The sequence below is a fragment of the Oncorhynchus nerka genome, linkage group LG25 (genome assembly GCF_034236695.1).
Source record: "Oncorhynchus nerka isolate Pitt River linkage group LG25, Oner_Uvic_2.0, whole genome shotgun sequence".
NCBI classification, from domain to species: Eukaryota; Metazoa; Chordata; class Actinopteri; order Salmoniformes; family Salmonidae; genus Oncorhynchus; species Oncorhynchus nerka.
In genome coordinates, this window is record NC_088420.1 from 2144969 (window position 1) to 2159943 (window position 14975).

Below are 14975 nucleotides of genomic sequence, written 5' to 3' on the forward strand. Positions count from 1 at the left end.
GGTTAGCCGGGCCCGGTTAAACGACTGGGAACACTGCGCTTTGCGGACCAGGATCTCGATGCTCCAGACGAGTATAGCTGCCAGACAGGACGAAGGAGGAATAAACCCTGCAGCCATAGGTCTCAATGTACCCATCCATGGTCTTGGTCTCTGGAACAGACAAGGAATAAAGCCGCCCCCGAGGCTGTGTAGTATCCGGGAGGAGGTCAATGGCGCAGTCGTAGGGTCGATGCGGAGGAAGAGATGTGGCGTGGGCCTTGCTGAAAACCTCCCGCAAGTCGTGGGAGTCCACGGGAACGGCTGAGAGATCGGAGGCTTTTCCCAAGCCTGCAGGAGGACGTCCAGGGGCAGGCTGCACCACCTTGATTCACTCCAAATTAGTTTTTTGGACTCATCACAATAGTCCCTAAAGACTTTGAGAAAATAAAGTTGATGCATTCAAAGATGGCCACACTATACCAGTAGATACATATTAGCACATATGCTAATATGCTAAAAAATACTTCAAATCTTCTTCTCATGAAACATAAGTCCAAATGACACCAATGGAATGTCGGCCCATGGTACATGTCTTAACTTAGTTTGAGAAAAACTGAGGGATTGGTCAAAAGATGGCTAAGTTATTGACAAATCAAAAATCAGATTTTACATATATTGTATTTAAACCACTGTAAATTCACTCCACAGTGGCCTTTCAACTTGAAACTTGACATCGCTATCATGGACGTGCCTAAGATTAACTTGGTATTGGTATTGATATCTAAAAAAAACAAGGAAACTATTCAAACAAATGATTTGCATATGTAACACTTACGCTCAAAATCATATTTTCTCATGAACCATACTTCAGATTCACTCCAGATGTTGTATTTAGACACATGATTGAACATAAAGGAATAAGTTCCCACATGATAGAGTACTTGCTTTGTTATCCAACTGATCTTGTGTACTTTTTGTCCTCCTGTGAACCCCGTTCATTGCTTCTCGCAGCTATATTTTGTTTGTTTGTTCGTTCGTTGCTTATGAAGCACTTTATATTATGAAAAGCGCTACAGGAGTTTAAAGAAATTACAATAATTATTATATGCACTGCACTGCTGTCTGACAGACTTCCAGCAGGGGCTTTCTCGAGTTCACTAGCTAGTAGAGAGATCTTTCTGTCTCCTGTAGCAGTGTTTATATGTGCATGCAAGCAGTTGCCCCTTCACACGGATACCGAGACACACAGCAGCATGGCGAGCCGGGAAAGAGCACAGAGTTTTCTTCACTCATCAACAAAAACTAAATTGTCATGCGTAGGATTGCTGCGGGTTTTATTTATTACTTTTATACACACGGCGCAAGCGAACAAACAAGGTGAACAAACATTATTTTTTATTCCTGGCGTGAACAAACATCTTATAGATTTTACTCTCGCTTGGCTGCTAGCAAGGGTGTCACTACTTACCTCTGTGTCGCTAGATAACTTCTTTGGTTAGGTAATTTATTTTTTATTTACACCGTCTCTGGTGGTTTATTGCTTTATGGGTTGCTGGTTACCTACAGTAGCTGGTTACCTACAGTAGCTGGTTGCCTACAGTAGTTGGTTACCTAAAGTAGTTGGTTGCCTGCAGTAGCTGGTTACCTACAGTAGCTGGTTACCTGCAGTAGCTGGTTACCTGCAGTAGCTGGTTACATACAGTAGCTGCTTTATGGGTTGCAGTTTACCTACAGTAGCTGGTTACCTACAGTAGCTGGTTACCTACAGTAGCTGGTTACCTACACTAGTTGGTTACCTACAGTAGTTGGTTACATACAGTAGCTGGTTGCCTACAGTAGTTGGTTACCTAAAGTAGTTGGTTGCCTACAGTAGCTGGTTACCTGCAGTAGCTGGTTACCTGCAGTAGTTGGTTACCTGCAGTAGCTGGTTACCTACAGTAGTTGGTTACATACAGTAGCTGCTTTATGGGTTGCTGGTTACCTACAGTAGCTGGTTACCTACACTAGTTGGTTACCTACAGTAGTTGGTTGCATACAGTAGCTGGTTGCCTACAGTAGTTGGTTACCTAAAGTAGTTGGTTGCCTACAGTAGCTGGTTACCTGCAGTAGCTGGTTACCTACAGTATTTGGTTACCTGCAGTAGCTGGTTACCTGCAGTAGCTGGGTACCTACAGTAGTTGGTTACCTACAGTAGTTGGTTACATACAGTAGCTGCTTTATGGGTTGCTGGTTACCTACAGTAGCTGTTTACCTACAGTAGTTGGTTACCTACAGTAGTTGGTTACATACAGTAGCTGCTTTATGGGTTGCTGGTTACCTACAGCAGTTGGTTACCTACAGTAGCTGGTTGCCTACAGTAGCTGGTTGCCTACAGTAGCTTGTTACCTACAGTAGCTGCTTTATGGGTAGCTGGTTACATACAGTAGTTGGTTACATACAGTAGCTGCTTTATGGGTTGCTGTTTACCTACAGTAGCTGGTTACCTACAGTAGTTGGTTACCTACAGTAGTTGGTTACCTACAGTAGCTGGTTACCTGCAGTAGCTGGTTACCTAGAGTAGCTGGTTACCTACAGTAGCTGGTTACCTACAGTAGTTGGTTACCTACAGTAGCTGGTTACCTACAGTAGTTGGTTACCTACAGTAGCTGGTTACCTACAGTAGCTGGTTGCCTACAGTAGCTGGTTACCTACAGTAGTTGGTTACCTACAGTAACTGGGTACCTAGAGTAGCTGGTTACCTACAGTAGCTGCTTTATGGGTTGCTGGTTACCTACAGTAGCTGGTTACCTACAGTAGCTGGTTACCTACACTAGTTGGTTACCTACAGTAGCTGGTTACCTACAGTAGTTGGTTACCTACAGTAGCTGGTTGCCTACAGTAGCTGGTTACCTACAGTAGTTGGTTACCTACAGTAGCTGGTTGCCTACAGTAGTTGGTTACCTACAGTAGTTGGTTGCCTACACTAGTTGGTTACCTACAGTAGTTGGTTACATACAGTAGTTGGTTACCTACAGTAGCTGGTTATCTACAGTAGTTGGTTACCTACAGTAGCTGGTTGCCTACAGTAGCTGGTTACCTGCAGTAGCTGGTTACATACAGTAGCTGCTTTATGGGTTGCTGTTTACCTACAGTAGCTGGTTACCTACAGTAGCTGGTTACCTACAGTAGCTGGTTACCTACACTAGTTGGTTACCTACAGTAGTTGGTTACCTACAGTAGCTGGTTGCCTACAGTAGTTGGTTACCTAAAGTAGTTGGTTGCCTACAGTAGCTGGTTACCTGCAGTAGCTGGTTACCTACAGTAGCTGGTTACCTACACTAGTTGGTTACCTACAGTAGCTGGTTACCTACAGTAGTTGGTTACCTACAGTAGCTGGTTGCCTACAGTAGTTGGTTACCTACAGTAGTTGGTTGCCTACACTAGTTGGTTACCTACAGTAGTTGGTTACATACAGTAGTTGGTTACCTACAGTAGCTGGTTATCTACAGTAGTTGGTTACCTACAGTAGCTGGTTACATACAGTAGCTGCTTTATGGGTTGCTGTTTACCTACAGTAGCTGGTTACCTACAGTAGCTGGTTACCTACAGTAGCTGGTTACCTACACTAGCTGGTTACCTACAGTAGTTGGTTACATACAGTAGCTGGTTGCCTACAGTAGTTGGTTACCTAAAGTAGTTGGTTGCCTACAGTAGCTGGTTACCTGCAGTAGCTGGTTACCTGCAGTAGTTGGTTACCTGCAGTAGCTGGTTACCTACAGTAGTTGGTTACATACAGTAGCTGCTTTATGGGTTGCTGGTTACCTACAGTAGCTGGTTACCTACACTAGTTGGTTACCTACAGTAGTTGGTTGCATACAGTAGCTGGTTGCCTACAGTAGTTGGTTACCTAAAGTAGTTGGTTGCCTACAGTAGCTGGTTACCTGCAGTAGCTGGTTACCTACAGTAGTTGGTTACCTGCAGTAGCTGGTTACCTGCAGTAGCTGGGTACCTACAGTAGTTGGTTACCTACAGTAGTTGGTTACATACAGTAGCTGCTTTATGGGTTGCTGGTTACCTACAGTAGCTGTTTACCTACAGTAGTTGGTTACCTACAGTAGTTGGTTACATACAGTAGCTGCTTTATGGGTTGCTGGTTACCTACAGCAGTTGGTTACCTACAGCAGTTGGTTACCTACAGTAGCTGGTTGCCTACAGTAGCTGGTTGCCTACAGTAGCTTGTTACCTACAGTAGCTGCTTTATGGGTAGCTGGTTACATACAGTAGTTGGTTACATACAGTAGCTGCTTTATGGGTTGCTGTTTACCTACAGTAGCTGGTTACCTACAGTAGTTGGTTACCTACAGTAGTTGGTTACTTACAGTAGCTGGTTACCTAGAGTAGCTGGTTACCTACAGTAGCTGGTTACCTACAGTAGTTGGTTACCTACAGTAGCTGGTTACCTACAGTAGCTGGTTGCCTACAGTAGCTGGTTACCTACAGTAGTTGGTTACCTACAGTAACTGGGTACCTAGAGTAGCTGGTTACCTACAGTAGCTGCTTTATGGGTTGCTGGTTACCTACAGTAGCTGGTTACCTACAGAAGCTGGTTACCTACACTAGTTGGTTACCTACACTAGTTGGTTACCTACAGTAGCTGGTTACCTACAGTAGTTGGTTACCTACAGTAGCTGGTTGCCTACAGTAGCTGGTTACCTACAGTAGTTGGTTACCTACAGTAGCTGGTTGCCTACAGTAGTTGGTTGCCTACAGTAGTTGGTTACCTACACTAGTTGGTTACCTACAGTAGTTGGTTACATACAGTAGCTGGTTATCTACAGTAGTTGGTTACCTACAGTAGCTGGTTGCCTACAGTAGCTGGTTACCTACAGTAGCTGGTTGCCTACAGTAGCTGGTTGCCTACAGTAGCTGGTTACCTACAGTAGCTGCTTTATGGGTTGCTGGTTACCTACAGTAGCTGGTTACCTACAGTAGTTGGTTACATACAGTAGCTGCTTTATGGGTTGCTGGTTACCTACAGCAGTTGGTTACCTACAGTAGCTGGTTGCCTACAGTAGCTGGTTGCCTATAGTAGCTTGTTACCTACAGTAGCTGCTTTATGGGTAGCTGGTTACATACAGTAGTTGGTTACATACAGTAGCTGCTTTATGGGTTGCTGTTTACCTACAGTAGCTGGTTACCTACAGTAGCTGGTTACCTACAGTAGTTGGTTACTTACAGTAGCTGGTTACCTAGAGTAGCTGGTTACCTACAGTAGCTGGTTACCTACAGTAGCTGGTTACCTACAGTAGTTGGTTACCTACAGTAGCTGGTTACCTACAGTAGCTGGTTACCTACAGTAGCTGGTTGCCTACAGTAGCTGGTTACCTACAGTAGTTGGTTACCTACAGTAGCTGGTTGCCTACAGTAGTTGGTTACATACAGTAGCTGCTTTATGGGTTGCTGGTTACCTACAGTAGCTGTTTACCTACAGTAGTTGGTTACCTACAGTAGTTGGTTACATACAGTAGCTGCTTTATGGGTTGCTGTTTACCTACAGTAGCTGGTTACCTGCAGTAGCTGGTTACCTACAGTAGTTGGTTACATACAATAGCTGCTTTATGGGTTGCTGGTTACCTACAATTGTTGGTTACATACAGTAGCTGCTTTATGGGTTGCTGTTTACCTACAGTAGCTGGTTACCGATAGTAGCTGGTTACCTACAGTAGCTGGTTACCTACAGTAGTTGGTTACATACAGTAGCTGCTTTATGGGTTGCTGGTTACCTACAGCAGTTGGTTACCTACAGTAGCTGGTTGCCTACAGTAGCTGGTTGCCTATAGTAGCTTGTTACCTACAGTAGCTGCTTTATGGGTAGCTGGTTACATACAGTAGTTGGTTACATACAGTAGCTGCTTTATGGGTTGCTGTTTACCTACAGTAGCTGGTTACCTACAGTAGCTGGTTACCTACAGTAGTTGGTTACTTACAGTAGCTGGTTACCTAGAGTAGCTGGTTACCTACAGTAGCTGGTTACCTACAGTAGTTGGTTACCTACAGTAGCTGGTTACCTACAGTAGCTGGTTACCTACAGTAGCTGGTTGCCTACAGTAGCTGGTTACCTACAGTAGCTGGTTGCCTACAGTAGCTGGTTACCTACAGTAGCTGGTTGCCTACAGTAGTTGGTTACATACAGTAGCTGCTTTATGGGTTGCTGGTTACCTACAGTAGCTGTTTACCTACAGTAGTTGGTTACCTACAGTAGTTGGTTACATACAGTAGCTGCTTTATGGGTTGCTGTTTACCTACAGTAGCTGGTTACCTACAGTAGCTGGTTACCTACAGTAGTTGGTTACATACAGTAGCTGCTTTATGGGTTGCTGGTTACCTACAATTGTTGGTTACATACAGTAGCTGCTTTATGGGTTGCTGTTTACCTACAGTAGCTGGTTACCGATAGTAGCTGGTTACCTACAGTAGTTGGTTACCTACAGTAGCTGGTTGCCTACAGTAGCTGCTTTATGGGTAGCTGGTTACCTACAGTAGCTGGTTACCTACAGTAGCTGGTTACCCACAGTAGCTGGTTGCCTACAGTAGTTGGTTACCTACAGTAGTTGGTTACCTACAGTAGTTGGTTACCTACAGTAGCTGGTTGCCTACAGTAGTTGGTTGCCTACAGTAGTTGGTTACCTACAGTAGCTGGTTACCTACAGTAGCTGCTTTATGGGTAGCTGGTTACCTACAGTAGCTGGTTACCTACAGTAGCTGGTTACCTACAGCAGTTTTTTACCTACAGTAGCTGGTTACCTACAGTAGCTGGTTTCCTACAGTAGCTTGTTACATACAGTAGCTGCTTTATGGGTTGCTGGTTACCTACAGTAGCTGGTTACCTACAGTAGCTGGTTACCTACACTAGTTGGTTACCTACAGTAGTTGGTTACATACAGTAGCTGCTTTATGGGTTGCTGGTTACCTACAGTAGTTGGTTACCTACAGTAGTTGGTTACATACAGTAGCTGCTTTATGGGTTGCTGGTTACCTACAATTGTTGGTTACATACAGTAGCTGCTTTATGGGTTGCTGTTTACCTACAGTAGCTGGTTACTGATAGTAGCTGGTTACCTACAGTAGTTGGTTACCTACAGTAGCTGGTTGCCTACAGTAGTTGGTTACCTACAGTAGCTGGTTACCTACAGTAGCTGCTTTATGGGTAGCTGGTTACCTACAGTAGCTGGTTACCTACAGTAGCTGGTTACCTACAGTAGCTGGTTACCTACAGTAGCTGGTTGCCTACAGTAGTTGGTTACATACAGTAGTTGGTTACCTACAGTAGTTGGTTACCTACAGTAGCTGGTTGCCTACAGTAGTTGGTTGCCTACAGTAGTTGGTTACCTACAGTAGCTGGTTGCCTACAGTAGTTGGTTGCCTACAGTAGTTGGTTACCTACAGTAGTTGGTTACCTACAGTAGCTGGTTACCTACAGTAGTTGGTTACCTACAGTAGCTGGTTGCCTACAGTAGTTGGTTACCTACAGTAGCTGGTTACCCACAGTAGCTGCTTTATGGGTAGCTGGTTACCTACAGTAGCTGGTTGCCTACAGTAGTTGGTTGCCTACAGTAGCTTGTTACATACAGTAGCTGCTTTATGGGTTGCTGGTTACCTACAGTAGTTGGTTGCCTACAGTAGCTGGTTGCCTACAGTAGCTGGTTACCTACAGCAGTTGGTTACCTACAGTAGCTGGTTGCCTACAGTAGCTGGTTGCCTACAGTAGTTGGTTACCTACAGTAGTTGGTTACATACAGTAGTTGGTTGCCTACAGTAGCTCGTTACCTACAGTAGCTGGTTACCTACAGTAGCTGGTTGCCTACAGTAGTTGGTTACCTACAGTAGTTGGTTACCTACAGTAGCTGGTTACCTACAGTAGCTGGTTGCCTACAGTAGCTGGTTGCCTACACTAGTTGGTTACCTACAGTAGTTGGTTACCTACAGTAGTTGGTTACCTACAGTAGCTGGTTACCTACAGTATCTGGTTGCCTACAGTAGTTGGTTGCCTACAGTAGTTGGTTACCTACAGTAGCTGGTTACCTACAGTAGCTGGTTGCCTACAGTAGCTGGTTGCCTACAGTAGTTGGTTGCCTACAGTAGTTGGTTACCTACAGTAGCTGGTTACCTACAGTAGCTGGTTACCTACAGTAGCTGGTTGCCTACAGTAGTTGGTTACCTACAGTAGCTGGTTGCCTACAGTAGTTGGTTACCTACAGTAGCTGGTTACCTACAGTAGCTGGTTGCCTACAGTAGCTGGTTGCCTACAGTAGTTGGTTGCCTACAGTAGTTGGTTACCTACAGTAGCTGGTTACCTACAGTAGCTGGTTACCTACAGTAGCTGGTTGCCTACAGTAGTTGGTTACCTACAGTAGCTGGTTGCCTACAGTAGCTGGTTGCCTACAGTAGCTGGTTACCTACAATAGCTGCTTTATGGGTAGCTGGTTACCTACAGTAGCTGGTTGCCTACAGTAGTTGGTTGCCTACAGTAGTTGGTTACAGTAGTTGGTTACCTACAGTAGCTGGTTACCTACAGTAGTTGGTTGCCTACAGTTGGTTACCTACAGTAGCTGGTTACCTACAGTAGTTGGTTACCTAGTAGCTGGTTGCCCAGTAGTTGGTTACCTACAGTAGTTGGTTGCCTACAGTAGTTTGTTACCTACAGTAGTTGGTTGCCTACAGTAGTTGGTTACCTACAGTAGCTAGTTACCTACAGCAGCTGCTTTATGGGTAGCTGGTTACCTACAGTAGCTGGTTACCTACAGCAGTTGGTTACCTACAGTAGCTGGTTACCTACAGTAGCTGGTTTCCTACAGTAGCTTGTTACATACAGTAGCTGCTTTATGGGTTGCTGGTTACCTACAGTAGCTGGTTGCCTACAGTAGCTTGTTACATACAGTAGCTGCTTTATGCGTTGCTGGTTACCTACAGTAGTTGGTTGCCTACAGTAGCTGGTTGCCTACAGTAGCTGGTTACCTACAGCAGTTGGTTACCTACAGTAGCTGGTTACCTACAGTAGTTGGTTACCTACAGTAGCTGGTTGCCTACACTAGTTGGTTACCTACAGTAGTTGGTTACATACAGTAGCTGCTTTATGGGTAGCTGGTTACCTACAGCAGTTGGTTACCTACAGTAGCTTGTTGCCTACAGTAGCTGGTTGCCTACAGTAGCTTGTTACCTACAGTAGCTGCTTTATGGGTAGCTGGTTACCTACAGTAGCTGGTTACCTACAGTAGCTGGTTGCCTACAGTAGTTGGTTGCCTACAGTAGTTGGTTACCTACAGTAGCTGGTTACCTACAGTAGCTGGTTACCTACAGTAGCTACTTTATGGGTAGCTGGTTACCTACAGCAGCTGGTTACCTACAGTAGCTGGTTGCCTACAGTAGCTGGTTGCCTACAGTAGCTGGTTACCTACAGTAGTTGGTTGCCTACAGTCGTTGGTTACCTACAGTCGTTGGTTACCTACAGTAGCTGGTTGCCTACAGTAGCTGGTTGCCTACAGTAGCTGGTTGCCTACAGTAGCTGGTTACCTACAGTAGTTGGTTACCTACAGTAGCTGGTTACCTACAGTAGCTGGTTACCTACAGTAGCTGGTTGCCTACAGTAGCTGGTTACCTACAGTAGTTGGTTACCTACAGTAGCTGGTTGCCTACAGTAGTTGGTTACATACAGTAGCTGCTTTATGGGTTGCTGGTTACCTACAGTAGCTGTTTACCTACAGTAGTTGGTTACCTACAGTAGTTGGTTACATACAGTAGCTGCTTTATGGGTTGCTGTTTACCTACAGTAGCTGGTTACCTGCAGTAGCTGGTTACCTACAGTAGTTGGTTACATACAATAGCTGCTTTATGGGTTGCTGGTTACCTACAATTGTTGGTTACATACAGTAGCTGCTTTATGGGTTGCTGTTTACCTACAGTAGCTGGTTACCGATAGTAGCTGGTTACCTACAGTAGCTGGTTACCTACAGTAGTTGGTTACATACAGTAGCTGCTTTATGGGTTGCTGGTTACCTACAGCAGTTGGTTACCTACAGTAGCTGGTTGCCTACAGTAGCTGGTTGCCTATAGTAGCTTGTTACCTACAGTAGCTGCTTTATGGGTAGCTGGTTACATACAGTAGTTGGTTACATACAGTAGCTGCTTTATGGGTTGCTGTTTACCTACAGTAGCTGGTTACCTACAGTAGCTGGTTACCTACAGTAGTTGGTTACTTACAGTAGCTGGTTACCTAGAGTAGCTGGTTACCTACAGTAGCTGGTTACCTACAGTAGCTGGTTACCTACAGTAGCTGGTTGCCTACAGTAGCTGGTTACCTACAGTAGCTGGTTACCTACAGTAGCTGGTTGCCTACAGTAGTTGGTTACATACAGTAGCTGCTTTATGGGTTGCTGGTTACCTACAGTAGCTGTTTACCTACAGTAGTTGGTTACCTACAGTAGTTGGTTACATACAGTAGCTGCTTTATGGGTTGCTGTTTACCTACAGTAGCTGGTTACCTACAGTAGCTGGTTACCTACAGTAGTTGGTTACATACAGTAGCTGCTTTATGGGTTGCTGGTTACCTACAATTGTTGGTTACATACAGTAGCTGCTTTATGGGTTGCTGTTTACCTACAGTAGCTGGTTACCGATAGTAGCTGGTTACCTACAGTAGTTGGTTACCTACAGTAGCTGGTTGCCTACAGTAGCTGCTTTATGGGTAGCTGGTTACCTACAGTAGCTGGTTACCCACAGTAGCTGGTTGCCTACAGTAGTTGGTTACCTACAGTAGTTGGTTACCTACAGTAGCTGGTTACCTACAGTAGTTGGTTACCTACAGTAGCTGGTTGCCTACAGTAGTTGGTTGCCTACAGTAGTTGGTTACCTACAGTAGCTGGTTACCTACAGTAGCTGCTTTATGGGTAGCTGGTTACCTACAGTAGCTGGTTACCTACAGTAGCTGGTTACCTACAGCAGTTTTTTACCTACAGTAGCTGGTTACCTACAGTAGCTGGTTTCCTACAGTAGCTTGTTACATACAGTAGCTGCTTTATGGGTTGCTGGTTACCTACAGTAGCTGGTTACCTACAGTAGCTGGTTACCTACACTAGTTGGTTACCTACAGTAGTTGGTTACATACAGTAGCTGCTTTATGGGTTGCTGGTTACCTACAGTAGTTGGTTACCTACAGTAGTTGGTTACATACAGTAGCTGCTTTATGGGTTGCTGGTTACCTACAATTGTTGGTTACATACAGTAGCTGCTTTATGGGTTGCTGTTTACCTACAGTAGCTGGTTACTGATAGTAGCTGGTTACCTACAGTAGTTGGTTACCTACAGTAGCTGGTTGCCTACAGTAGTTGGTTACCTACAGTAGCTGGTTACCTACAGTAGCTGCTTTATGGGTAGCTGGTTACCTACAGTAGCTGGTTACCTACAGTAGCTGGTTACCTACAGTAGCTGGTTGCCTACAGTAGTTGGTTACATACAGTAGTTGGTTACCTACAGTAGTTGGTTACCTACAGTAGCTGGTTGCCTACAGTAGTTGGTTGCCTACAGTAGTTGGTTACCTACAGTAGCTGGTTGCCTACAGTAGTTGGTTACCTACAGTAGTTGGTTACCTACAGTAGCTGGTTACCTACAGTAGTTGGTTACCTACAGTAGCTGGTTGCCTACAGTAGTTGGTTACCTACAGTAGCTGGTTACCCACAGTAGCTGCTTTATGGGTAGCTGGTTACCTACAGTAGCTGGTTGCCTACAGTAGCTGGTTGCCTACAGTAGCTTGTTACATACAGTAGCTGCTTTATGGGTTGCTGGTTACCTACAGTAGTTGGTTGCCTACAGTAGCTGGTTGCCTACAGTAGCTGGTTACCTACAGCAGTTGGTTACCTACAGTAGCTGGTTGCCTACAGTAGCTGGTTGCCTACAGTAGTTGGTTACCTACAGTAGTTGGTTACATACAGTAGTTGGTTGCCTACAGTAGCTCGTTACCTACAGTAGCTGGTTACCTACAGTAGCTGGTTGCCTACAGTAGTTGGTTACCTACAGTAGTTGGTTACCTACAGTAGCTGGTTACCTACAGTAGCTGGTTGCCTACAGTAGCTGGTTGCCTACACTAGTTGGTTACCTACAGTAGTTGGTTACCTACAGTAGTTGGTTACCTACAGTAGCTGGTTACCTACAGTATCTGGTTGCCTACAGTAGTTGGTTGCCTACAGTAGTTGGTTACCTACAGTAGCTGGTTGCCTACAGTAGCTGGTTGCCTACAGTAGTTGGTTGCCTACAGTAGTTGGTTACCTACAGTAGCTGGTTACCTACAGTAGCTGGTTACCTACAGTAGCTGGTTGCCTACAGTAGTTGGTTACCTACAGTAGCTGGTTGCCTACAGTAGTTGGTTACCTACAGTAGCTGGTTACCTACAGTAGCTGGTTGCCTACAGTAGCTGGTTGCCTACAGTAGTTGGTTGCCTACAGTAGTTGGTTACCTACAGTAGCTGGTTGCCTACAGTAGTTGGTTACCTACAGTAGCTGGTTGCCTACAGTAGTTGGTTACCTACAGTAGCTGGTTACCTACAATAGCTGCTTTATGGGTAGCTGGTTACCTACAGTAGCTGGTTGCCTACAGTAGTTGGTTGCCTACAGTAGTTGGTTACCTACAATAGCTGGTTACCTACAGTAGTTGGTTACCTACAGTAGCTGGTTACCTACAGTAGTTGGTTGCCTACAGTAGTTGGTTGCCTACAGTAGTTGGTTACCTACAGTAGCTGGTTACCTACAGTAGTTGGTTACCTACAGTAGCTGGTTGCCTACAGTAGTTGGTTACCTACAGTAGCTGGTTGCCTACAGTAGTTTGTTACCTACAGTAGCTGGTTGCCTACAGTAGTTGGTTACCTACAGTAGCTAGTTACCTACAGCAGCTGCTTTATGGGTAGCTGGTTACCTACAGTAGCTGGTTACCTACAGCAGTTGGTTACCTACAGTAGCTGGTTACCTACAGTAGCTGGTTTCCTACAGTAGCTTGTTACATACAGTAGCTGCTTTATGGGTTGCTGGTTACCTACAGTAGCTGGTTGCCTACAGTAGCTTGTTACATACAGTAGCTGCTTTATGCGTTGCTGGTTACCTACAGTAGTTGGTTGCCTACAGTAGCTGGTTGCCTACAGTAGCTGGTTACCTACAGCAGTTGGTTACCTACAGTAGCTGGTTACCTACAGTAGTTGGTTACCTACAGTAGCTGGTTGCCTACACTAGTTGGTTACCTACAGTAGTTGGTTACCTACAGTAGCTGCTTTATGGGTAGCTGGTTACCTACAGCAGTTGGTTACCTACAGTAGCTTGTTGCCTACAGTAGCTGGTTGCCTACAGTAGCTTGTTACCTACAGTAGCTGCTTTATGGGTAGCTGGTTACCTACAGTAGCTGGTTACCTACAGTAGCTGGTTGCCTACAGTAGTTGGTTGCCTACAGTAGTTGGTTACCTACAGTAGCTGGTTACCTACAGTAGCTGGTTACCTACAGTAGCTACTTTATGGGTAGCTGGTTACCTACAGCAGCTGGTTACCTACAGTAGCTGGTTGCCTACAGTAGCTGGTTGCCTACAGTAGCTGGTTACCTACAGTAGTTGGTTGCCTACAGTCGTTGGTTACCTACAGTCGTTGGTTACCTACAGTAGCTGGTTACCTACAGTAGCTGGTTGCCTACAGTAGCTGGTTGCCTACAGTAGCTGGTTACCTACAGTAGTTGGTTACCTACAGTAGTTGGTTGCCTACAGTCGTTGGTTACCTACAGTAGTTGGTTACCTACAGTAGCTGGTTGCCTACAGTAGCTGGTTGCCTACAGTAGCTGGTTGCCTACAGTAGCTGGTTACCTACAGTAGCTACTTTATGGGTAGCTGGTTACCTACAGCAGCTGGTTACCTACAGTAGCTGGTTGCCTACAGTAGCTGGTTGCCTACAGTAGCTGGTTACCTACAGTAGTTGGTTGCCTACAGTCGTTGGTTACCTACAGTAGTTGGTTACCTACAGTAGCTGGTTGCCTACAGTAGCTGGTTGCCTACAGTAGCTGGTTGCCTACAGTAGCTGGTTACCTACAGTAGTTGGTTACCTACAGTAGTTGGTTACCTACAGTAGCTGTTTACCTACAGTAGTTGGTTACCTACAGTAGTTGGTTACCTACAGTAGCTGCTTTATGGGTTGCTGGTTGCCTACAGTAGCTGGTTGCCTACAGTAGCTGGTTACCTACAGTAGCTGTTTACCTACAGTAGTTGGTTACCTACAGTAGCTGTTTACCTACAGTAGCTGGTTACCTACAGTAGTTGGTTACCTACAGTAGCTGGTTGCCTACAGTAGCTGTTTACCTACAGTAGCTGGTTACCTACAGTAGCTGGTTACCTACAGTAGCTGGTTACCTACCTAGACTAGGCAACAGTGTGTATTATTAAAACAGTAGTTGGTTGCCTACAGTAGCTGTTTACCTACAGTAGTTGGTTGCCTACAGTAGTTGGTTACCTACAGTAGCTGGTTGCCTACAGTAGTTGGTTACCTACAGTAGCTGGTTGCCTACAGTAGTTGGTTACCTACAGTAGCTGGTTGCCTACAGTAGTTGGTTACCTACCTAGACTAGGCAACAGTGTGTATTATTAAAACAGGCCAACCGTTAGCCCGTGTGTAGCAGTAAAAACACTGAAATAGGTTGGTAAACTTCCTGTACGCTCCCCTATACTTTCAATGCATTTTTCTGAAAAAGGTGGGTAAACTTCCTGTACGCTCCCCTATACTTTCAATGCATTTATCTGAAATAGGTGGGTAAACTTCCTGTACGCTCCCCTATACTTTCAATGCATTTTTCTGAAAAAGGTGGGTAGTAAACTTCCTGTACGCTCCCCTATACTTTCAATGCATTTTTCTGAAAAAGGTGGGTAAACTTCCTGTACGCTCCCCTATACTTTCAATGCATTTTTCTGAAAAAGGTGGGTAAACTTCCTGTACGCTCCCCTATAC

General features: G+C 45.1%; 1 protein-coding gene across 1 annotated transcript in view; it reads left to right on the top strand.

The window, feature by feature from the left end:
* Positions 1 to 1152: 1152 nt before the first annotated feature.
* The window catches only part of tmem131 (transmembrane protein 131), a 165084-nt gene continuing 151261 nt past the window's right edge, over positions 1153 to 14975 (top strand). Inside the window, exon 1 of the mRNA XM_065009980.1 lies at positions 1153 to 1356. Within this exon, the coding sequence (XP_064866052.1) occupies positions 1233 to 1356 (124 nt within the window). The 5' untranslated portion in view covers positions 1153 to 1232. The remainder of the gene's footprint in view (positions 1357 to 14975) is intronic.